Source organism: Xyrauchen texanus, chromosome 9 (assembly GCF_025860055.1).
Source record: "Xyrauchen texanus isolate HMW12.3.18 chromosome 9, RBS_HiC_50CHRs, whole genome shotgun sequence".
NCBI lineage: Eukaryota > Metazoa > Chordata > Actinopteri > Cypriniformes > Catostomidae > Xyrauchen > Xyrauchen texanus.
Window position 1 is genome coordinate 11,618,209 of NC_068284.1, and position 23,483 is coordinate 11,641,691.

General features: G+C 42.5%; 2 protein-coding genes across 2 annotated transcripts; one reads left to right on the plus strand and one right to left on the minus strand.

The window, feature by feature from the left end:
- Positions 1-409: 409 nt before the first annotated feature.
- Positions 410-2,187, plus strand: LOC127649211 (uncharacterized). Its single transcript, XM_052134215.1, has 2 exons — positions 410-866; positions 950-2,187. The coding sequence occupies exons 1-2, from the start codon at positions 642-644 to the stop codon at positions 2,039-2,041; spliced, it is 1,317 nt and encodes a 438-aa protein (XP_051990175.1). The 5' UTR covers positions 410-641; the 3' UTR covers positions 2,042-2,187.
- A 414-nt stretch (positions 2,188-2,601) lies between these two features.
- On the minus strand, positions 2,602-16,824 carry LOC127649210 (uncharacterized). The gene is made up of 5 exons (XM_052134214.1): positions 16,387-16,824; positions 12,053-12,559; positions 10,950-11,450; positions 10,610-10,726; positions 2,602-3,437 (listed from the first exon to the last, which is right to left on the minus strand). The coding sequence occupies exons 1-5, from the start codon at positions 16,757-16,759 to the stop codon at positions 3,157-3,159; spliced, it is 1,779 nt and encodes a 592-aa protein (XP_051990174.1). The 5' UTR covers positions 16,760-16,824; the 3' UTR covers positions 2,602-3,156.
- Between the last annotated feature and the right edge of the window lie 6,659 nt (positions 16,825-23,483).

The window sequence follows — 23,483 nt, forward strand, 5'->3', positions numbered from 1 at the left end:
AACTGAAGAAGTCAAACATCTGACAAGGCAAACACTCAACAATCAAATAATCCTAGCAAGTTACACAATGTAAATATTGTATAGCAAATAACACATAAACATACATATCCAAAAGTAAATCAACAAAATAAAGAAATGAAAACAACATGACATAAATAAATAAATAAAACAAGTTACAATGAGGTAATTATAAATGCAGCTAAATCAATTAACATTTACACAAGTGTAATGGCTTTCTTCCTTGAGATTGTACATAGAGACATCCTAAACTTTCCAAGTAAATGTTTGAAATGTGGAAATGAGGGGAGGGCCCTCTTGCGTTTGCGCCTGCAACTGCAACTGGAAAATCTTAGTGACGCAATATACTCTCGACCGTTTATATTATGACGTTATATCTGCGCGCGAAACAATGACAACAACAACAATAACGATGGCGAAGCTATTAAAGCCTGTAGTATCGTTATTAAGTATTGCTACATAAGTGGCACCTTTCCTCTTTGTTTATTTGCAATCATGGTTTATTTAGGTTTTAGTTATTTTATGGTTTGCGCGATTGAAACAAAGCATTGAATTTGGTAATTTAGCCTACGTTTGATTGAACATTTCCATTTGTATTGTCCTTGTATGCAAGTAAAACAACGATGGAGGACGCCAAGATCGGAGCTGCACTTTTGTTACTCTGTGGATACTTGGTTGGTTTTATGATGTTATCACTGGAGTTTGATAGACGACGTGAAAACCTGAGACAATCGACCGAAAGAGCAAGGGAGAGGAGAGCGAAGAGGCGAAAACTGCTGCGAAAGTTTGGAATGTTTCATTTCACGATGGCCCAAAGAGAAATGCATCGCTTCAGGATTAGGAGAAAGGTATATTAATGTTATGCTGGCCACGAGTATTTTATAGATTACAATAGGCACTTAAAATGGTCAATGTGCGATTTGTGTTTCAGATATTGTTGCGTCTGTGTGCACTACGTTCCTCACCATCTGTTTGGGTTTACAAAAGAGAAGATGACTGGTGGAAAACCGTCGTTCCCAGTTTTACCGACCACCAGTGGAAGGAACATTTCCGGATGTCTAAAGAAACGTTTCAGTACATCTGTCGTCGTGTGCAGCCTGCGATGGAGAAGATGGACACGAGGTATCGTCTGTCTGTGCCACTCCAAAAAAGAGTTGCTGTTGCTCTGTGGAAGCTAGCCACAAACGCCGAGTACAGGACTGTTGCCCATCTTTTTGGAGTTGGCATTGCAACTGCCTGTGACTGCGTGAGAGACTTCTGCTCCTCTGTGTTAGAGATTCTAATGCCCGAAGTTATTCAGGTACCTACTGCAGAGGAGATGAACGAAATGACTCTGTGCTTCGAGCAAAGGTGGGGGCTACCACAATGTGTTGGCTCAATTGGTAGCTCACATATCCCCATTTTGGCTCCACTGGAGTTTCACAAGGAATATATCAATTGTAAGGGATGGGGCTCCATTTTATTGCAGACAGTAGTTGATGGGAATGGGCTCTTTTGGAATGTCTTTGTTGGACTACCTGGCAGCTTGCCCAGTACCAGAGTACTACATTTGTCCCCATTGTGGAAACTGGCCGAAAGGGACATGCTGTTTCCTCAACAACAAAGGTGCATTGGTGGGCAAGCCATAGGCCACTACATTCTTGGAGATGCAGACTATCCACTAAGAAGTTGGCTCATGACGCCTTTTACTGACGACGGCCATCTGACTGAAGGGCAACGTGTGTACAACTATACGACCAGCAAGGCAAGGGTGGTTGTTGAAAATGCCTTTGACAGACTGAAGGGAAGATGGAGATGTTTGCTGGAACGCAATGACTGCAGCCTTGAGAGAGTGAAGTCCATGGTGCTCACCAGCTGTGTGCTCCATAACCTCTGTGAGAGCAATGGTGAAGAGTACAGGGAGGAATGGGGTAAATCAGTCCCATTTGCCCAGCCGGATGAGCCGCTGGCACCTGGTGCAGAGACTGAAGGAATGGGAGTACGTGCAGCCTTAGTGCATTATCTGACCACTGTTGACAACTAAATTGACACAACACACAAATCTTTATTATTGTTCATTTCTTAATAAATATTTGATTTTAGTTTGTCTCTTATATCTTTCATACAGAGCCCCTCAGAGGACAAGAATAAAGTTCTGTTTTTGGTTTCTTTGCAAAAAATAAAATAACCATGGTTTTACTATAGTAATATTGCAGTAACTATGGTTTGTTTTGTGGTTACTGTGGTTTTACTACAAATTCCATGTTTAAACTGTTAACTGTCGTAAAACCACAGTTCATTTTCATAAATATTTGAAAACCACAAAATTTACCAGTTTTAGTACAGTAACCATAATATTTACTATTATTTTACTACATTAAGGATATATTAACCACCAAATTTACCTTTGTTTTACCAAAGTAACCATATTTTAATCAGATTTACCATTATAATACTACAGTAAATTAATTTTAACCATATTTATGGCAAAACTGCAAAAAAATAAAACAAGTGGTTAATTTTATTATAGTAATTTGTGGTAACGTTTATTTTTTTTTTGGCAGAATGAGAATTTTACTACAATAATTTTGGTTATGTATTATTACTAAGATTTTACTATATATATCAAAGTTTAAATATGGTTAGTTTAGTAAAACCATGGTACATTTTGGTGTTATGGTTCTACTACAAAGATCATAGTTGAACTATTGCTACTGTAGTAAAACCATGGTAAATGTTGTGGTTACAATATAAAACTTACTGCTCCATACATTCATGACTTTTTAATATGTATGAATGTCAATTGAAAGACACATTTCCATCAAACAGGTGATGTCATTTAATTGAAGAGATTGCACTTTAAAACTTTCATAAGAATACAATTTATAAATGTTTAACTATACTGTCTGGTAATTTGCAAAGCAACTATGTTATGAAATCGAACACAATTGTAAACCATTTGTTTAAACCGTAATATTGTCCGGAATCATTTTTGAGTGTAATAGGAGTACATGCAGTATAAAATAAAGTATAAAATCTTTATTCAAACATATTGGTTAACCAATAGAAAAACAGAAACAATCAACTAGTACATATACATTGTGCAGAGTATATGTTGAAAATGAACAGAAACTTGTAAGCTACTATTTAATATCAGGTTTAGTCCAGTGTTGGGTGGGCAGGGTGTTGTCCACCCTCCACAAGCTTTGCAAAAAGGGCCAGAAAGCTCTGCTGAAATGCGGCCTGCTGGCGCCTTGCCTCTGCGGCTTCTTCCCGATGCTCTGCCAGCTCCCTTGCCCGTGCTGCAGCCTCTCTTGACTCTTGCTCCTCCATCATTTGTAAAAAACGTTCCATAGCAGCGTTGGCTTCTCTCTGCCTTGCCTCCTCCATCTCCCTCATTTCCTTAAGTGCCATAACAAGTGCATCTCTTTTCCTCTTTCCTGGCAAAGACAAAGAAATACATGCATATCACAGCATTCAACATGTACTTGAACTTGTGTCAATACAATACACACTAGAGGTCGACCGATATTGGTTTTTTCAGGCCGATACCAATCTTTTGAAATCCGGGTCGGCCGATGGCCGATTAATGCTGCCGATTTATTTTGGCCGATATGTGCTTGTTTTTAACCTCTTATTTGAACCTTTTATTTGAAAGATAAAATGTAACACAAATAATTACTTAAGATAGACAACATTTCTCAACAAATACATTTATTGAACACTTGACCAATCTGCACTTGTACACTTAAATTAAAAATGTATAATGTAAAAACATATTGTATAAATAATGTATAACAAATATATTAAATAAACAAAGCAGGTGTTACGAACTGCTCCGAGACACGAAGGTTGAGATCCAAATTTTGCTTTAATTAAGGGGCAATCCAGACACGTAATCCAATATTCAGAGCATCCAAGAGAAGCACAGGCATAACTAGGGATGGTATCGTTAAGGTTTTAATGGTATTACTATCTTACCGATACTGCTTATCGATCCGGTACTTTAACGGTATTCTTAGCGGTTCTTTTTGTTATATATATATATATATATATATATATATATATATATAAACTTTATTTCAGGAAGGTCTACTAACATTACTGTTCAGGTGTGGTCTAAAAAGAAATCTAATAAAGTAATCAATTGTAAAATAACACTGCATAGTTTATCATAGATAGATTAATGCTTACTAATGCAGAAGTTATTCATTCAAGAGCTGTAAGTGATTTTCTCTTTGCCTTTTGTTGTTTGATTCGCAGTAATGGCTCAATCGTCACATGTTTAATAGAGAGCTTCCCCTTTAAGACCGAGTTCAGACCTAATAGGCTCCTGATGCAGCATATTTTCTCCCCAACTATTTCCATAACTACGTCCATTTAAGACATAAACTGTGTTTAAGTGAATCTCCAAGCCGGTCGTTTTGACATATTTTTGTGTATAGTTGATCGTTTAGACGCATGAAACCCAAAGTAGTCTATACTTTGCTTGTCTCATTGCGATGTGTTTCGGAGGCAGCTCGGTCATTGGCTGTGCTGCAGCAACTTGCTCGAACCAATGACGGGGCGACTCTGAACGCGCGACCAATGGCGCGTGTTTCGCGCTCGCGCGCTCAGAGCCTGCCAAGATGGGCGTGGCTTAGGGCTATATATTAGGCGCCCCGTCATGAGAGTTCTTTAGGTTCAATCGACTGAAGCGAACTGACCAAGCACTAGCACGGCAGCTTACGCAATACTCGTTCCCTCCTCTCAGGGAACCGAGGTTACGTTAGTAACCGAGTCCTTCCCTATCGAGAGGTCTCTCCTATTGCGTAAGTAGCTTACACTATGGGAACACCATGCAAAACGCTGTGCGTGCTGACTTCACTCTATAAAGCCAGAGGCAGATGCCTGAGCCTTAAAGCAAAGTGATTATTCCACGAGCCGGCCAACGGCGAGCTACATAATGGGATAGTATAGAGCGCATTCCAAGGTGGTCCATGGTGGGGTGCTCATAGTACAAACACAAGCACATATCTTATGTACTGAGTTTTTTATGTACTGATATGCATAAAAAATCCTTTAAGTCAGTCAGAGACGGACCTATAAGGGAGGAGATAATGCTCAGCATATACATACTCCAGTCCATTCTACAGTCAGGCTGATAGAATGTTGGAATGCAATGAGGGGACCTGTAGGTTATAAAACCTGATAAATTTCAAAGGTGAGGCCCAGCCTGCCACCGCACAAATATCTTCAATGGGTATCCCACTCGACCACGGCCACGAGGAGGCCATGCTCCTAGTAGAGTGAGCTCTGACGCCTAAGGGGCATTGAAGGCCCTTGGCTTCATAAGCCAGCGCTATAGCATCCACTATCCAGCGCAATATTCTTTGCTTTGAAACTGCAAGACCTTTAGTGCGGCCACCAAAGCATACGAATAATTGTTCCGTCTGTCTGAACAGGGCAGAACGTTCCAAATATACTCTGAGCGCCCTGACCGGGCAGAGTAAATTAGCGTCGCTTTCATCTGCTGGGGACGATAGCGCTGCCAGAAATATCACCTGTACTCTGAAGGGTGTGGAGAGCACTTTAGGAATATACCCGTGCTTTGGCCTAAGGACAACTCTGCAGTCGTTAGGTCCAAATTCCAGGCAAGCAGCGCTTGATGACAGCGCGTGCAGGTCGCCCACTCTCTTGACTGAGGCGGCGCCAGCAAGAGCGCAGTTTTGGCGAGAGCTGTTTAAGGTGCACGGTTCGGAGAGGTTCGAGCGGGGCACTCTTGAGTGCATCCAGGACCGTGGCCAGGTCCCAGATCGGCACCGAGGGGCGAGGAGGTTCATCCTCCTAGCGCCTCTTAGGAAAGCGAATGATTAGGTCGTTTTTCCTAATGAGCGTCCTTTATCAGGATTGTGTGGCGCGCTATGGCAGCCACATAGACTTTGGCGTGGAGGCTGTGCGGCCCGCCTCCAGCAGCTCTTGCAAAAAGGCGAGTACACTTGGTATCTCGCACGATTTGGGGTTCAAGCTCTTGGCATCACACCAGTCACTGAACACTTTCCACTTTTGGGCATATAAGCGCCTCGTAGAGGGCGCTCACACCTCAGTGATGGTTCTCAACACTCCGCTGGGGAGGTTCTCTGGAACCCGTTGAGGGGCCATGCATGAAGGGCCCACAGATCGGGGCGGGGATGAAGAATCATCCCGTTGGCCTGCCTGAGGAGGTCCAGCCTCAACGGAATCGGCCATGGGGCAGATTGCATCATCTGCATCAGTTCTGGAAACCACGTCTGGTTTTTCCAGAGTGGGGCTACCAGGAGCACTGCACATTTCACTTCCCTGATCCGACTGATGACCTGAGGTAGCATCGCGATAGGGGGAAAAACATACAAGGGGCGGCTCGGCCAGACTTGGGTGGCAGCGTCCGTGCTCTTTGAGAAGAAAAGGGGGCAGTCGCATTTTCCCTGGAGGCTGAAGAGGTCGACCTCTGCCTCGCCAAAGGTTTGCCATAACCACTGAACTGTCAGGGGGTGGAGAGACCATTCTCCTGGGAGAACCTTGTCTCTGGACAGCATGTCCGCTCCCTGGTTCAGGAGCCTGGCACATGCGCTGCTCTCAGCGGCGCAGGTGGTGCTGTGACCATAAGATGAGCTCCCTGGCCATAGAGTGCAGGGAGCTCGACCTGAGTCTACCCTGGCGATTTATATACGAAACTACCGTCATGTTGTCCGTTCGGACCAGGACGTGTTAGTTTTTCAGGTACGGAAGCAGGGCTCTGAGAGCCAAGGCGACCGCTTTCATTTCCAGACAGTTTATATGTAGGCGCTTTTCCGGGTTTGACCAAAAGCCGGAGACAGGCCTGCCCCCGTAAAGGGCCCCCCATCCTATTTTGGAGGCATATGTTGTGATAATTTTTCTCCGTGTATTCACGCCCAGACTCACGCCGGTTTGATACCAGTTGACGGCTTTCCAGGGCGTCAGGGCTTTTATACAGCCGTGATTCGCTCCTGATCAAAAAGTGGCCCGAGCGCCACGCGTGAGTGGGGACACGGCTCTTGAGCCAGTGCTGGAGAGGACGCATGTGCAACAATCCTAGCTGGAGTACAGCTGATGCCGAGGCCATGAGACCGAGCATTCTTTGAAATCGTTTGACGGGGGGGCGCGCGCCCGTTCTGAATGATGTTGCAAGGCATCGAATAGAGAGTCTAGCACTATTCCCAGAAAAGAGATATTCTGGCTGGGGGATAGCACGCTCTTTGCATAATTGATTCTCAGACCCAGGCATTCTAGATGGCTGATAATCCAAGATCTGTGCGTCGTTAACTGACCCTCTGATTGTGCTATGATTAGCCAATCGTCGAGGTAATTCAGTATTCGCACTACCCGCTGTCTCAGGGGGGAAAGTGCTGCGTCCATACATTTCGTGAATGTACGGGGGGCCAATGATAGGCTGAATGGTAGTACTGTGTACTGGTATGACTGTCCCTCGAAAGCGAATCTCAGAAATGGCCTGTGATGAGGTGCTATCGGAATGTGAAAGTAAGCGTCTTTCAAATCCACTGATAGAAACCAATCCCGGGCGAACTTGCGCGAGGATATGTTTGGTCGTTAACATTCTGAGCGAGCGAATCATTAAAGCTTTGTTCAGATGTCTGAGATCTAGGATGGGGCGGAGGCCACCGTCCTTTTCGGGACGAGAAAATAGTGGCTGTAAAAACCGCCTACAGCTCATAGAGGGAGGAACAGTTTCTATAGCGCCCTTCTCTATCAGTTTGAGCACCTCGGTGCGTAGAACATGTGACACATCTTTCCTCACTTTCGTCTCGACCACCACTGAAAAGCGGGATGGTCTGCGAGCGAATTGAAGTGAGTAACCGTGTTTTATTATGTTCAAAAACCCATTTCGGCATGTCAGGGACTTTTTTCCCAGGCTTTTGCTCGCACAGATATGGCTGAATGCTGGCTGGGGGCCTGTCGCAGTGACGTATGGGCCCCACCGGCAAATTGCCTTGTGCTAACACTGAGTTTACAGCTCTCAGAGGCGCAGGTGCGCGCTGAGCAGCCGTGTTGAGTGCCGAGTGCAGGGGTGCGTGTGAGAGTACAGGCACGCGCGCTATCTCCGAAATGCTTGCAGCATGAGTCGGAGAAATGCTTGAAACTGTATGGACAGAGTTTTCGGGTCGGGGTGCATACATCGTAATAGGCACGCGTGCCACATTCATAAAGCTTCCCGCTCTTAGCGCGGAGTCTCTTGGCTCGCGTATCACATCTGTGATGTTTGCGGCATGAGACAGAGAACTGTTTGAAACTGTATGGGCAGCGCTTATGGGTGGGGTGCATATACTGTAGTAGGCACGCGCGCCACTTTCATAAAGTTTTCCGCTCGCGGCGGGGGTTTTTTGGCTATGCATACAGTGTTTGTGTGTAGGGGTGCATGCATGGCAGCAGGCACGCAGCTACTTTTATAGTATTTCCGCTTTTACTGGGGAAGTGTTTATAACTGTGGGAACAGTGCTTGTGTGTAGTGGTGCATACATGACAATAGGCACACGATCTACATTTATGGAGCGTCCAGCTGAGCTGGGGAAGTATTCGGCACTGTTTGGACAGTATTGATATGTGGGAATGCGCACTTTAGTGTGGACACGTGACCCCTTAGTGACACAGGCAGAAAATGTGATTTCTGTGTGTTTCCGTTAAAACGGCGTTTGATTGCAGGTGAGCGAGTTCTGTGACCGGCCCATTGACTGCTGTACAGACATTTCCAGCCGCCTGTAAGGGGACTGGGTAATGTTTTACACGTTTTGGAGATGGGAGGCGCCGCCCTGGCTCGCTGCTGCTGCTGAGGCGGTCTCTGTCGGCTCTGTGACGAGCTGGAGCGCTTGGGCAGGAAGTGGCGCATAGCCTGCGAATCCTTCCGAGCTTCAGTGAAGCATTCAGTGAACTCTCTTACCGTTTTAGACAGGATCGCGGACGATCTCTGAGTCCATGCTGGTGCCCGTGCTCGTGTCCGCTAATGTCGACGGCGCGGGGTCGAAGGCCGAGCCCGGCCAGTCGTCGGATGCAGCGTCAATGGAAAGGCTGTCATCCTTTTCACCGTCGTCCCCTGGCGCTGAGCGAGCGAGACCCACCGCTCTGTTGGAGGGGTGCTGGTCGCCTGCGTTGAAATGGACTGGCGGCGGGAGTTCTCGGGTAGTGGTGAAGCACGCGGGGACTGGCCCTGCGTGGCGCCACTGAAGTCTACGTGCTCTGGCGGCCTCCGTGGCGGCGCTTTCTTCTTGGCGGCTCGAACAGAGGGGCGGCAGCACGGTGGTAGCAGGCTCGTTAGCGCGAGTCGGCAAAGCGAGCTGCAGCGCTTTGCCGACTGAGGCCCAGGAGTCACATTCGGGGCATCCGCCCGCAGTGAGAGCAGCTTCTGCGTGGTCAGGTCCCAGGCAGCGAGTGCAAATGATGTGGCGATCCCGTCAGGAAGAGGGCCTCTGCACGAGGCGCAGGCTGAAGGCATTTGCAACAACGCCTTGAAAAATTACTCTTTACTCAATCAAAAGCGTCGCAGAGGCGGCGCTTGCAGGATATAGCGATCGTGCGCCGGATGGCGTAGCAGAAGGCTTCGAAGCGGCTGAAGCGCCGGCGTCCTCTTAGCGGTCCTGCTGTAGGCTTTTCGACGGTGGCGAAAGACTCCAACAATCCGGAGGATCCAGCAAAGAGAAGGTCTTTGCTGAAGGAGATTAAATCTAAAGAACTCTCATGACGGGGCGCCTAATATATAGCCCTAAGCCACACCCATCTTGGCGGGCTCTGAGCGCACAACACGCGCCCATTGGTCACGCGTTCAGAGTCGCCCCGTCATTGGTTCGAGCAAGTTGCTGCAGCACAGCCAATGACCGAGCTGCCTCGCTCATTGCTGTCTGCTGTGCAGCTGCAATGCGTTTTACATAAAGACTTCAATATTTCTCGAGAAACGGAGTTTTCCCATAGCGTAAGCTACTTACGCAATAGGAGAGACCTCTCGATAGGGAACCGATAACGTCCGAGCTTACCAAAGCCAGTCCTTCAATAGCCTATAGTGCGTTGGTATCTTTTTTTATTACTTATTTCTCTGCATTGAGTGACAACCCTCTCAAACATAAGATACACAAACAGAACAAATAAAAGTCTCAGATTCACTGTCTGTAATTGCAAAATTCTTGCTTACTTATTGTGACATGATAGCAACCCTTCTGCTGTGATAATGCAACTTCAACTACGCTATCAATATCCAAAGTAGCCGAACGTCATGTCAACTATCGCGTTTGTCACGTTTTTTCTTGAAGTTGGCAGTAACATATCAAAAGTTTTTAATTAAATCTAAAGAAGTTATACAAATGTAATCCTTACTGTTTTCTCCAAGGAATTTAGCTCCTTCCTTAGGCACTGGATGAGGTCTGCTCACTCTGCTGGAAAATGACTCTAGGGGCAGTGTGCGTCGAACACGTGTTCCACAACAACACTAGGCTGCCCACAGATGCGCCTGCCTAATAATCGGCTTGATATGCGTGGATATTTGCCGATTATGTAAAAAATGCAAAAAATCGGCCGATTAATCGGCCGGCCTCTAATACACACCAATGCATGGGTGTGGGTTTATAATTACCTGGTCTCACACGCAAGCCAGCAGGAGTAGAGACTGGATGGTTAGGGGTGCTGGAGGCCGAAGGGGCATCGCTGGCAAAAGTACAGTCTGTGAGCACAGTAGAATCAACAGACGGTTCTAAAAAATAGATAAACATGGATAACTTTAGTTTTTAGCTTTGTAAGGAGAGTTGTGTTTGAAAACGATATCCTACAAGTAAGCTTATGTTCTTACAAGCAGAGTAATGTACAAAAAGAGTAACAAAGCTCCTATTGTACCAATATACTAGTACTTATCCATAATATAGAGCTGCTACATTTGATATATTTCTTGTTTTTAACTATATGTGGAAGTGACTTGCCTTCTACAGAGGTGTCGCTGGCTATAGGCTCCAAATGGACAGCTGTCGAATCCTTTCTTTCTACATTTCCATTGTATGGTGGTTTGTGACCAAGGATTGCATCCATGGCCTCAAACCATTTTCCAGTCCGGTGATCAGACCCAATTTGGTTGTTGTGGTCTTTTATTTTTTTGTAGTCTTGCTTCAGTTTTTTAAGTTTTTCCCGACACTGCTTTACAGTGTGGTGGATCCCAGTCACACACAGCTGTGCTGAGATATTTGCGTACACTTTGCTCTTACGTGTCGATGACTCAAAACCTCTCTGTATTTCCTCTGACGAGTAAATGTTAAGCAATGCTTGTACTTCAAAATCAGTCCACTTGTCAGAATACTTGCCCATTTTTACATGTAAAAAATTAGCACACTCGCTTGAGTGGCAGTTACAAGGTGTTTTTTTACTTAAGGCGGCTGTGGATTCTTCTTTCTCATCGCTGTCTGTGAGCACATAATCAATAGACGGTCCTGAAAAATAGATAAACATACAGTAGATAACATTAGTCTTTAACTTTGTGAGAAAAGATGTGTTTGTAAACTGTCTTTATGGCTCTCATTAGCTAGCCAAAAGTATATTTAGCTTTTGACGCGAGCGCTTATGTGTCTGCGTACAGTCGAACGCTAGCCTTCACAGCCGGATGGCACATGCACTACAACTGCTATGAGATACTGGACTATTGAGCTTAACAGTTTAGACCCATAAACATGTCTTTATATTCCTTCAGACATGAGTTATACAAATGCAGGTATCTCCTGACCTCATCACAAATGCACTCTAGCCCCCCAACAACACTACATATTTTGGATATCTCCCTAATCAAACAAACCTGATTCAACTCAAAAGCCTGATCTGCTCATTAGCGGAGACTCCAAAAGCTGAATTGGGTGTGTCAGAAAAGGCAGATATACAAATCTGCAGTGTTGGGGGAGGGGGCTCCAGGAACAGGGTTGAGCACCACTGTTCAAGAGCTTCTTCCTGACAGCAACAAATCAACTGTGAGTGTTGCCACCTTAGTTACATTATATATATATATGTTTATTATTTGTAGCTAATTATAGAGGTCACTTGCCTTCAGCAGACGTGTCGGTGTCGCTGGCCACGGGCTCCAAATGGTCGGCTGCAGGATACTTTATTCCCACATTTCCAGTGTATGCTGGTTTGTGACCAAGGATTGCGTCCATGGTCTCAAACCATTTTCCAGTCCGCCGATCCGAGCAACTTTTGTTGTTGTGGTCTTTGATTTTTTTGTAGTCTTGCTTCAGTTTTTTAAGTTTTTCCCGACACTGTTTAGCATTGTGGTGGATCCCGACCTCACACAGCTGTGCGGAGATATTTGCGTACACTTTGCTGTTACGCTTCGACGATTCAAAATCTCTCTGGATATCCTCCGTTGAATAAATGCCAAGTAAGGTTTGTACCTCAGTGTCAGTCCACTTGTCGGAATACTTCTCCATTTGTATCTGTGTAGAATTAGCATGATCGTCGGAGTACCAGCTACAAGACGTTTGTTTTTTCATGGTGATTGGTGGCTCTTCTTCATCATTACTGTCTGTGAGCACATAATCAATAGATGGTTCTAAAAAACAGATAAACAAAGATAAAATTTGTCTTTTTTAACTTTGTGAGAAGTGATGAGTCATTCTAGCTTAGTAGCTTGTTTCCTTGCTAGGTGGCTGTTGGCCTGCCTGTTACACATCCTTTAAATTGTCCAAGAATTACAGCGAAGACACAGCAGATGCAGTGAATGGGGTCAAACCCTATTGGACTTAATATTAGTTTCAGGACGTGAAAATATTTCTCAATCAGGCGTCCTTGATATTGCTTTGAGTGATCATAACGTCACTTTTTGCACTCGCAAAATATCTAAATCACAATTGAAGACTGGTAACCATAGTTTAATTAGGTACAGATGCACAAAACATTATACAACTTAGGATTTTAAAGAAAGGCTTTCCAGGAGGGATTGGTCAGATGTTTTAGGAAGCAATGACGTTGATGGGGCTTGGTCTTTGTTTAAACAGCACTTTTTAGCTGCTCTTGATAATGTTGCACCAATGAAGGAGACCAGAATTAAACAGAGAAGTGCAATTTGGATGACTTCTGACATTCTGGATCTCATTAGACAACGTGATAAATGGTTCAGAAAGTTTAAGAGGTCAGCTTTGTCTGGTGATTACGATAAATATATATATTTTCGCAATCAGACTAGTTATAAGGTACAGAAAACAAAGTCTGAATTTTATGCCGATGCTATTACGGCAAACTCACATCAACCTAAAAAGCTATGGAAAGTTCTTAGTGATATGGACGTTAAAGAAAAATCTAAATCTAAGTCTGGTAATATTAGTTTAGTTATTGAGGATAAAATGATTTCTGACAAACAGCAGGTTGCTTGTGTTTTTAATACCTTTTTTACAACAGTTGCTGCCAGTCTGGTTGATAAGTTGCCGAGTGTGTCAGGTAGATATGGCCCATCGTTTGTAAATTCCTTTTATAAAAACAAACATGTTACTCCTGATGCTTTTGAGATTGGCCCTGTCTCAGAGGAGAGGGTGAGATTGTGTCTATCCACATTGTCAACTAACAAAGCTACAGGACAGGACCTTATTCCGTCCAGATTTTTGAGCGATAGTGCCAATGTAATTTCTAGGGTACTCACCCATATAATAAATTTGTCTTTAAGTCAGGGTATCTTTCCAAGTGACATGAAAAGGGCTAGGGTAGTCCCCCTTTTTAAGAAAAATCGTAGATCAGATGTTGGTAATTATAGGCTTGTATCAATTCTGTCAGCCATATCGAAGGTGTTTGAGTGTCTGGTGTATGAGCAGGTGGAAGAGTATCTTGTCAAACAAAATCTACTGTATGAACTTCAGTCGGGATTTAGAGCAGCATACTCTACTGAAACCTGTCTTATTCATTTATGTGATTATATTCGACATTACTTTGATGAAGGAAAGTATGTGGGCATGATACTTCTTGATTTGCAAAAAGCCTTTGATACTGTAAACCATGCAATATTACTATCAAAGCTACAAAGTATAGGCTTCAGAAATACTGCTGTGAAATGGTTCACCTCTTACCTCACTGGAAGAACTCAAGTTTGTGATGTGACCATATCAGATCCTCAGGATATTACTTGTGGGGTGCCTCAAGGTTCAATCCTTGGCCCCATTCTATTTTTAGTTTATATCAATGATATGCCAGCTGCAGTGAAATGTAAGCTGCTTTTATATGCTGATGACTCTGCATTGTTGGTCTCTGGGTATGATATCAGCGAGATTGAGAAGACTCTCGGTAATGAATTAAATAGTGTTAGCAAGTGGCTTATTGACAACAGGCTTTTAATACATCTGGGAAAAACTGAGTCAATTTTATTTGGAACAAAAAGGAAGTTGTCTAAAACAAATGTACTTAAGGTCACATGCAATGGCACTGAAATACTGTCTCAGAAAACTGTTACATACTTGGGTTTAACATTAGAGCAGTCATTAACTTGTAAATCCATTGCTGACAAAATACTATCCAAGTGTGCAGGTAAATTGAAATTCTTGTATCGCAGAACAAGGCATTTAGATTTTTCTTTCAAGAAATTACTGGTTGTATCATTGATTCAATGTCATTTCGATTATGCATGTTCTGCTTGGTACTGTGGATTATCAGTTAAACTTAAAAACAGACTGCAAGTGATGCAAAATAATGTTATCCGCTACCTGTTAAATGCACCCCCCCGGACCCATATTGGTAGAGATGCTTTTAAAAGTGTAGGACTGCTGCCAGTACATGTTAGAGTGGAGCAGTTAAAGTTGAATCATATGTATAATGTCATTAATGGCTCTGCTCCCAAATATTTATACTCCCAGATAAAAATGGTTAATTCACAGCACAATCATAATACTAGAGCCAGTGTCCGTTCTTGTAAAGTGCCCAGAGTTAATAATACAGCCAGAAGTTCTTTTTTTTATACAGGTATAATATTGTGGAATAATTTACCGCTTTCCCTCAAAAATGTAAATACTAGAGGGGCTTTTAGACATCAGGTTAAGGCTTTTTTATGGAATAGAGTAGCCAATCTTTTTAATTAGAGTAGCCTGATTATTTTATGTGATTTATGATTTTAGAATGTTTTTGAACTTTGGATGATTTTGTGCTAAATGTTTTTGTCTTTGTCTGCAATAGGTATTCGTTTTGTGTTAAATGTTCTAACACCAAGGACCATGTTGGAAATAAGTGTTTACACTTTAACATGTTATCCTTTGGATTATGTTGTCTGTCAAATCCAAAATAAATCAAATAAAAAAAAAAGTCCTGGACTAAAGACCAGGTAGGCCCGTGCATTAATGCAGCCCTATATCAAGGATGTGTATATCTGCAATTAATGCATTTACCGATATCAAGAATATGCATTGTGGGGCCTGGGTAGGCCAGTGTATAAAGACGCGTTCGAAGATACAAGTTCGAATCCAGGACATGCTGAGTGACTCCAGCCAGGTCTCCTAAGCAACCAAATTGGCCTGGTTGCTAGAGAGGGTAGAGTCACATGGGGTAACCTCCTCATGGTTGCTATAATGTGGTTCTCGCTCTCTGTGGGGCACGTGATGGGTTGTGCATGGATGCCGTGGAAAATAGAGTGAGCCTCCACATGGGCTATGTCTCCGTGTTAACACACACACACAACAAGCCACGTGATAAGATGCGCGGATTGACGGTCTCAGACATGGAGGCAACTGAGATTCGTCCTCCGCCACCCGGATTGAGGCAAGTCACTACGGCACCACGAGGACTTAAGAGATCACACTGGGAATTGGGCATTCCAAATTGGCCAGAACAAAAAAATTATTTGCATTGTAACTACTGAAAATTAATTATAAATATATGTCATGATTTTCCTGCACATGATTAAAAGTCCATTCGGCTTGCCATAATTTAATGCAACCTTGGTGAACAGCAGCATCAATTACTTTATAAAACAAAAATGTCTTTGTGATTCCAAACATTTGAACGGTGGTCCTCTGGAATACTTGATTCTGTTTGGTAAATCTAGCAATCTGATATTTCTGTATGAAAACCGCACATCCTTGAATTAAGTGATATCAGACCGGACATCCGGGGTTTGCAAGCCTTCTACTCATATCACTCTGTGATCTCTACAAGTAAGGTGGTAATTTCACATCAAATTAATATTTTTAATAAATGTATTTATTTGAACAGTAGACTTTAGTATTAAGCGGTATAATGGTAGCTGTGTTTTGGAACATGGTCGCTGGTTTAAGCTGGCCCAAGATGGGAGACCACCAGCTCATAACCAGCTCTTGAGCAGTTTAAACTAGCTATCATGTTCCAAAACACAGCTACCAGCTTAAGCTGTTTTTTCCCCACTAGGAAATATATCTTTACATCACTTGCCTTCAGCAGACGTGTCGGTGTCGCTGGCCATGAGCTCTGTCGATGCCTTTCTTCCCACATTTCCAGTGTATGGTGGTTTGTGACCAAGGATTGCGTCCATGGCCTCAAACCATTTTCCAGTCCGGCGATCAGACCCACTTTGGTTGTTGTGGTCTTTGATTTTTTTGTAGTCTTGCTTCAGTTTTTTAATTTTTTCCCGACACTGTTTAGCATTGTGCTGGATCCCGACCTCACACAGCTGTGCGGAGATATTCGTGTACACTTTGCTGTTACGCTTCGACGATTCAAAATCTCTCTGAATTTCCTCCGACGAGTAAATGCTAAATAACGCCTGTACCTCGCTGTCGGTCCACTTATCGGAATACTTCTCCATGTTTTCAGCCCTTGTCACAGAAAAAGCTACATGAAGTTTGTTTCTTCTTCTTCTTTTTCTTTGAGTTGTTGGTGGAAATCGCGCTTTAGTCATTTACCGCCACCTGCTGTTAACTGTGAAAACAACATGGGTGATACTGAGCGTGTTTAGCTCCCATGTCCAGATCACACCGCGTGAGTGCCATCATTACTATTTACTATGTGTGCCATTATATATTATATGATCTTACAACATTATACATGCCATAATATAACTGTGTCGATCCCAGTTTTCAGACCCCTTAGAAAGTTTTTATTGTATTTTATAAATACCATTACGAGTGTACTGTGTTTTGGGTCATATTTCATTAGGATTAGTATTTAATGTTTCATATTGGTCTCTATTACAGATATGTATTGGTCCTTAATAGACCTTATTCACAGCAGCACCATCTTTGGGAATGATAACGAGGCTGTAAGGGATAGGCATACAGTCTCTTCAACAAGTACAGTTGTTTAAAGTGTTTTTAGATAATTCTGCTGATTAAAAATACATTTCCAGGAAATTTTAGTAGACAAAAAAACTTCAGACAACATGAGTTGTGGAAAACTAGATGTATCTGAGCTTTTTGTTAGCCTAAAGGTGCACTCCAATACACTTTTTGTCAAATTCTGCAAAGATCTCGTCACAGTCTGCTAGCTGTCCATTATGTGGGTGGGTTTAAAAAAATCTAGTATTTGTTCACAGCCCTGGCTCTGTAAATGGGACAATTCAAAGTGGATCAAATTAATGATCCAAGGAGAAGAATGCAAAGATTCTAAAATAATTGAAAAAGAAGTGTTTCAGTTCTATTCTAAATTATATTCCTCAGATTTCTCCTCCTATGAGTCAGATCTTTTTTTTGCTCAAATTCAGAACAATATTCCACGTATTGAAGACTCTTTCAAAGTTTTATGTGATTCGGATCTTAAAATAGAAGAATTGGATTCAGTTATTGAGAAGATGCCTTTAAACAAATCCTCAGGGACAGAATGGCTCACTAATAATTTTTTTAAATGTTTTTGGGGAGATTTGAGAAATCTATTGTTCTGTGCCCTAAAAGAAGGCATTGAAAAAAAAGAGTTGATTGAAAGTATGAAGCAAGGTTTGATTACATTGATTCCAAAAGTTGGTAAAGATAAAAGAGTCTTAGACAATCTGAGGCCTATCACTTTGCTTAACATTGATTATAAAATATTTTCTGGGGCTATTGCTTCTAGGCTGAAAAAGGGTATTTCTGTTATAATTAGTGAGACACAATCAGGGTTTTTGGGAGGAAGGTCAATTCATAATAATATTAGATTGGTTTTAGATTTACTCGATTATAGTGAGATGGTTCAAGAGAGTGGGTCTCTTATTTTTTTTAGATTTCTAGCTTTTGATGCTGTAGAGCATCCTTTTATTTTGAAAACCTTGCATCATTTGGGTTTTGGAGTAAAATTTATAAATTTAATTGAAATGTTATATAATGGAATCAATAGCTCTGTAGCTCTAGGGCATGGAACCTGCTCAAGATTTCCAATTAAAAGAGGGATTCGGCAGGGATGTGGTAGCTCACCAGTATTATTTATAATGGTTGCAGAGTTATTATCTATATTGATTAAAAATAATGGTATTGAAGGTCTTTCAGTGTTGGATAGACATATACTTATAAGTCAGTTTGCTGACGATACAACATTGTTTCTAAAGAATGAATATCAAATTCCATGAGCTTTACATTCTATTAACCAGTTTTCTAAAGCTTCGGGGCTACATTTAAACCTAAACAAATGTGTAATGTTAACACTGCATGAGTTTCCTTTGCAGTCATTATCTAATATACAAATTAAAAGGGAAGTTAAATATTTGGGGATTATTATTTCTAAAGATAAAGAGGTTATGAAGAATAAAAATGTGTTGAATAACATAGATAAATGTAAGTCCATATTGAATAGATGGCTGCAGAGGGATCTTACAATTTTTGGAAGGGTTCTTTTATCTAAAATGGATAGTTTGTCCAGACTCATCTATCCAGCCTTCTCCTTGCCCATATCGACACGAATGATTAAATTAATAAATAAGGTGAATTTTAAATTTATTTGGAGAAATAAGTGTCAGTACATTAGAAAGGAGGACATGATTAAAAAATATGAAGACGGTGGGGTGAATGCTATCGTGTTTTGAAATTGAAATGGTTAAAATCCTTCATTCAAAATAACCACTCCTTTTGGTTTATTGTCCCCAATGCTATCTTTAACAAACTGGGGGAATACACTTTCTGTTATGTTGTGACTTTGAGTGCACCTCGTTACCAGTTAAACTTTCAGCCTTCCATCAGCAAGTGCTGCTCTATTGGAAACTATTGTTCAAACATAACTTCACTCCTCACAACACTCCAGTTTGGAATAGTAGATATATAAAGTTTGGCAGAAAATCTGTATATCTTGAGGAATGGATATCTAAAGGGATTTGGGCTATTGCCCATTTCTTGGATGATAATGGAAATGTGTTACTGTATAGAGAGTTTTGTGAGAAATTCCAAGTACAGTGTACCGTTAATATGTTTAATAGAATGATTAGAGCTATACCACTTCTGTTAAGATTAATGGTTACAGACATGTTGTACTCCAAAATCTCCCCAGTACTGAGACAGCTCTCCTCTCCAGGTTATGATTTTTGTGATAAAAAATGTACAAATAGAGTCATTAGAATTTGTTTTTACAGGCTTATTAGCCAAACCCAATTAGACGGGAATACGTGCGTAAAGATTTTGATAAGGTTGAAATAAAAAAAAATTAGGAAAAATTATTTGTCTTTTCCTCTCCCTCCTAAAGCTATAAGGAGGTGAACTTCAAAATTTTAAATGAGATTTATCCTACTAAAGAATTTTTAAGATTTAAATTTAATTTTGATGTGAATATTTGTGTTTTTTGTGAAACAAATATTGAAAATCTAGAGCATGTCTTCTTTGATTGTGATCTGGTCCAACCCTTTTGGAGTGAGGTGCAGAATTGGTTAAGGTCTCCCACCTCTCACATGGAAGTTAATTAGGTTTGGTGTTTGTCTGGAAAACAAAGATTGTGATTTTGTTATTAATTTCTTGTTATGTTTTGGAAAGTTTTTCATTCATAAATGCAGATGGTTTAAATCTAAACCCAACTTTAATCACTGGATGAATGAGGTTAAACTCTTGTGCAAATCTTTAACATTTGTTAAAAATCAGAAAGCACTTAGACTGATTTCTCTTTTGGATACGTTTCAATTAATTTAAAAAGTCCCTTTTTATTTATTTTTTAATTTTATTTATTTTTGTTTTTCTTTTATTTAATTATTTGTTTGTTCATAGTGTGTTTTCTGTTCTTTGTACTAGCTATGCTCAACCTATGGCTGAACAATTGAGGTTATATTCAGAGATTTGTTGATGTACCTTGTTTGTTTGTGTTGTTGAAAAATATTTAAAAGAGATCCACTTATCTCCAAAACTGCATTGCAGCCTCACATCTCTGTAAATCATTCTGATTTTATAGAGTGACTCATTTCTCATCCATGTAATGAACTCTCCCTTCTAATAGTCTTACTATGAGAAATATGCCCCAGGCAGTGGCAGATGTAGGCATGGGCGGCATGGGCAGCTGCCTGTGGCGGTATCTTGCCATGGGCGGGGGTTTGCCCAGTGCGCCATACCAGCTAGAACCACCACTGGCCCCAGGCAATACAGTCCTAGACCATTTTATATGATTGCAGTCTTAGATTGTCCCAAGCTCTTTGCCATACACATAAGCCACACAAAGAGGAAAGAGACAAAGACTTTTTTCTTATTACCTTGATATTAACAATTAGCTTTAGCTTTTATCTACTGAAGATAACGATTCTTTAGAAATACGTAAATGTTATCTAGCTATCAAGCATTGTAAATAATAATAACGTCAATCGTATATTGTTATTATGCCTCTTGGCCTTCAGTAACCTCGGTTTAGCTGTAGGCCTCTGCAGTTGGCTAGTTTTTAGAAGATGAAAGGGTAAAGAAGAACTGGGCATCATGCATTTTGGTTTCAGTTCTGGAAAGGTGAACAATTTGGAAGTGACCAAAAGTATTCTTAGCACCCATTTTCATATTTGCAATTGCCATGAAAATCTTAACGTAATATCCTAATATCCTACTTTTGTTATGTTGTTTGTTTGGGACAGATGATTGATTTAATTTCAAATTCAAACTTCATATGTTAAATATAAAGTTATCTATGCAATGTATACCAATTCAATTTGTTCTCATACATTCATGTTGTGTTTTTTTCACATATTGACAGAAACATAGTTTCCTAAGCAGTAATCAACATCCCATCTGCTGCTCATGTAAATATGTCTTTTTTTAGAGGTGCCTCTGAGCAACATCTCAGCACGTAGTGTTGCAGGGGCACTCTTCAAAGTAATCTTTCGGGTGGGGATTCCGGAGGAAATCCTCACTGATCAGGGCACAACATTTATGTCACGTACACTTCGAAAGCTTTACGAACTGTTGGGCATTAAGTCGATTCGCACTAGCATGTACCATCCGCAGACAGATGGCCTAGTGGAACGATTTAATAAAACGCTCAAAAATATGATTCGTAAGTTCGTGCACGAAGACGCTAGGAATTGGGATAAGTGGCTCGACCCCCTGTTATTTGCAGTTCGAGAGGTTCCACAAGCCTCCACTGGCTTCTCCCCATTTGAGCTGCTGTATGGGCGGCGCCCGCGCGGAGTGCTTTACGTCATCCGCAAAGCTTGGGAGGAGGAACCTTCTAATATTAAGAATGAAATTCAGTACGTGATCTTCGAGCAAAACTCCACACTGGATCAATTAACGCAGGAGAATTTGCTCAAAGCTCAAGAGCGCCAACGCCGGCTGTATGACAGGGGTACTGAGCTAAGGGAATTTGCACCGGGAGATAAGGTACTCGTATTGCTCCCAACATCGAGCTCTAAATTACTCGCCAAGTGGCAAGGACCCTTTGAGGTCACACGACGAGTGGGGGATCTCGATTATAATGTGAAACGAACTGATAGAGGGGGCGCATGTCAGATATATCACCTCAACCTCCTGAAATTGTGGAGGGAACGTCCCTGTGACGTTGGCCATGGTAGTTCCAGAGAGGGCGGAGCTCGGACCGGAGGTAAATAAAAATCACAATCATAATACCCTGGTCACTTGTGGGGACCACCTCTCACCGTGCCAACTCACAGAGGTTGCCGAGTTGCAAAAGGAGTTTGCAGATGTGTTTTCCCCTCTACCGGGTCGTACGAACATCATCCAACACCACATCGAGACCGAGCCGGGAGTTGTGGTACGTAGCCGCCCCTATCGCTTGCCCGAACATAAAAATAAATAGTTCGGGAAGAATTGGATGCGATGCTCTATATGGCCATAATAGAGGAATCCCACAGTGATTGGTCCAGCCCGGTTGTTCTTGTTCCCAAGAGTGACGGGTCAGTTCGCTTCTGTGTGGATTATAGAAAAGTCAACACTGTGTCTAAATTTTACGCATACCCGATGCCCTGTGTTGATGAGCTGCTCGATCGGTTAGGTACTGCTCGATTTTATTCGACATTGGATTTGACAAAGGGTTATTGGCAGATCCCCTAGACACCAATTTCCCGCAAAAAAAACAGCCTTCTCCACGCCGTTTGGATTGCACCAATTTGTGACACTTCCGTTCGGTTTGTTTGTTGCCCCGGCCACGTTTCAGCGCCTCATGGATCGGATCCTCAGACCACATTCGTCTTATGCCGCTGCCTATTTAGATGATATAATCATCTACAGTAATGATTGGCAGTGGCAGAAACAACATCTAAGGGCGGTCCTGAGGTCGCTGCGGCGGGCGGGGCTCACAGCAAACCCAAAGAAGTGCGTGATTGGGTGTGTGGAGGTATGGCATCTGGGGTTCCACTTGGGTCATGGCCAGGTGCGCCCCCAAATTGACAAGACCACGGCGTTTGCGACCTGCCCAAGACCCAAGACCAAAAAGGGGGTGAGGCAGTTCCTGGGGCTGGCTGGCTATTATAGGATGTTCGTGCCTAATTATTCGGAAGTCACCAGCCCGCTGACTGACCTCACTAAAAAGGGGGCTCCAGACCCAGTCCAATGGTTGGAGCAGTGCCAACAGGCATTCACGCAGGTTAAAGTCGCACTTTGTGGGGGGCCGCTTCTCTCCTTGAGGGAGACCAAGTACAGCATGGTAGAGAAGGAGTGTCTAGCCATCAAGTGGGCGGTCCTCACGCTCCGATATCACCTGCTGGGGCGGGCCTTCACCCTCTGCTCGGATCACGCCCCACTCCAATGGCTCCACCGCATGAAGGATACTAACGCCCGGATCACCCGTTGGTATCTGGCCCTCCAGCCCTTTAAATTCGAGGTGGTCCACAGACCGGGGGTGCAGATGGCTGTCGCTGACTTCCTTTCCAGAAATGGGGGGGCAAATTATGTCTAACACCTGTCTCTAATTTCAGTGAGCATGGGGAGAGCGGCATAAAAACTGCCTCAGAACCTCCAGAAGGGAGAGTGTGACACGCGTCATTCCAGTGTTGCCGCGTACAGCGTATAAGAAAAGTTTTATGTTAATTGAGAAGTTTTGTTGAGAACCAGAAAAGTTTTATGTTAATTGTGAAGATTTGCTTGTGGAGGAAAATATGAGTTGTGAGCAGTGCTGTGGCCATTAAAAGCTTACTTGTGAAGAACTCTACGTCTTCG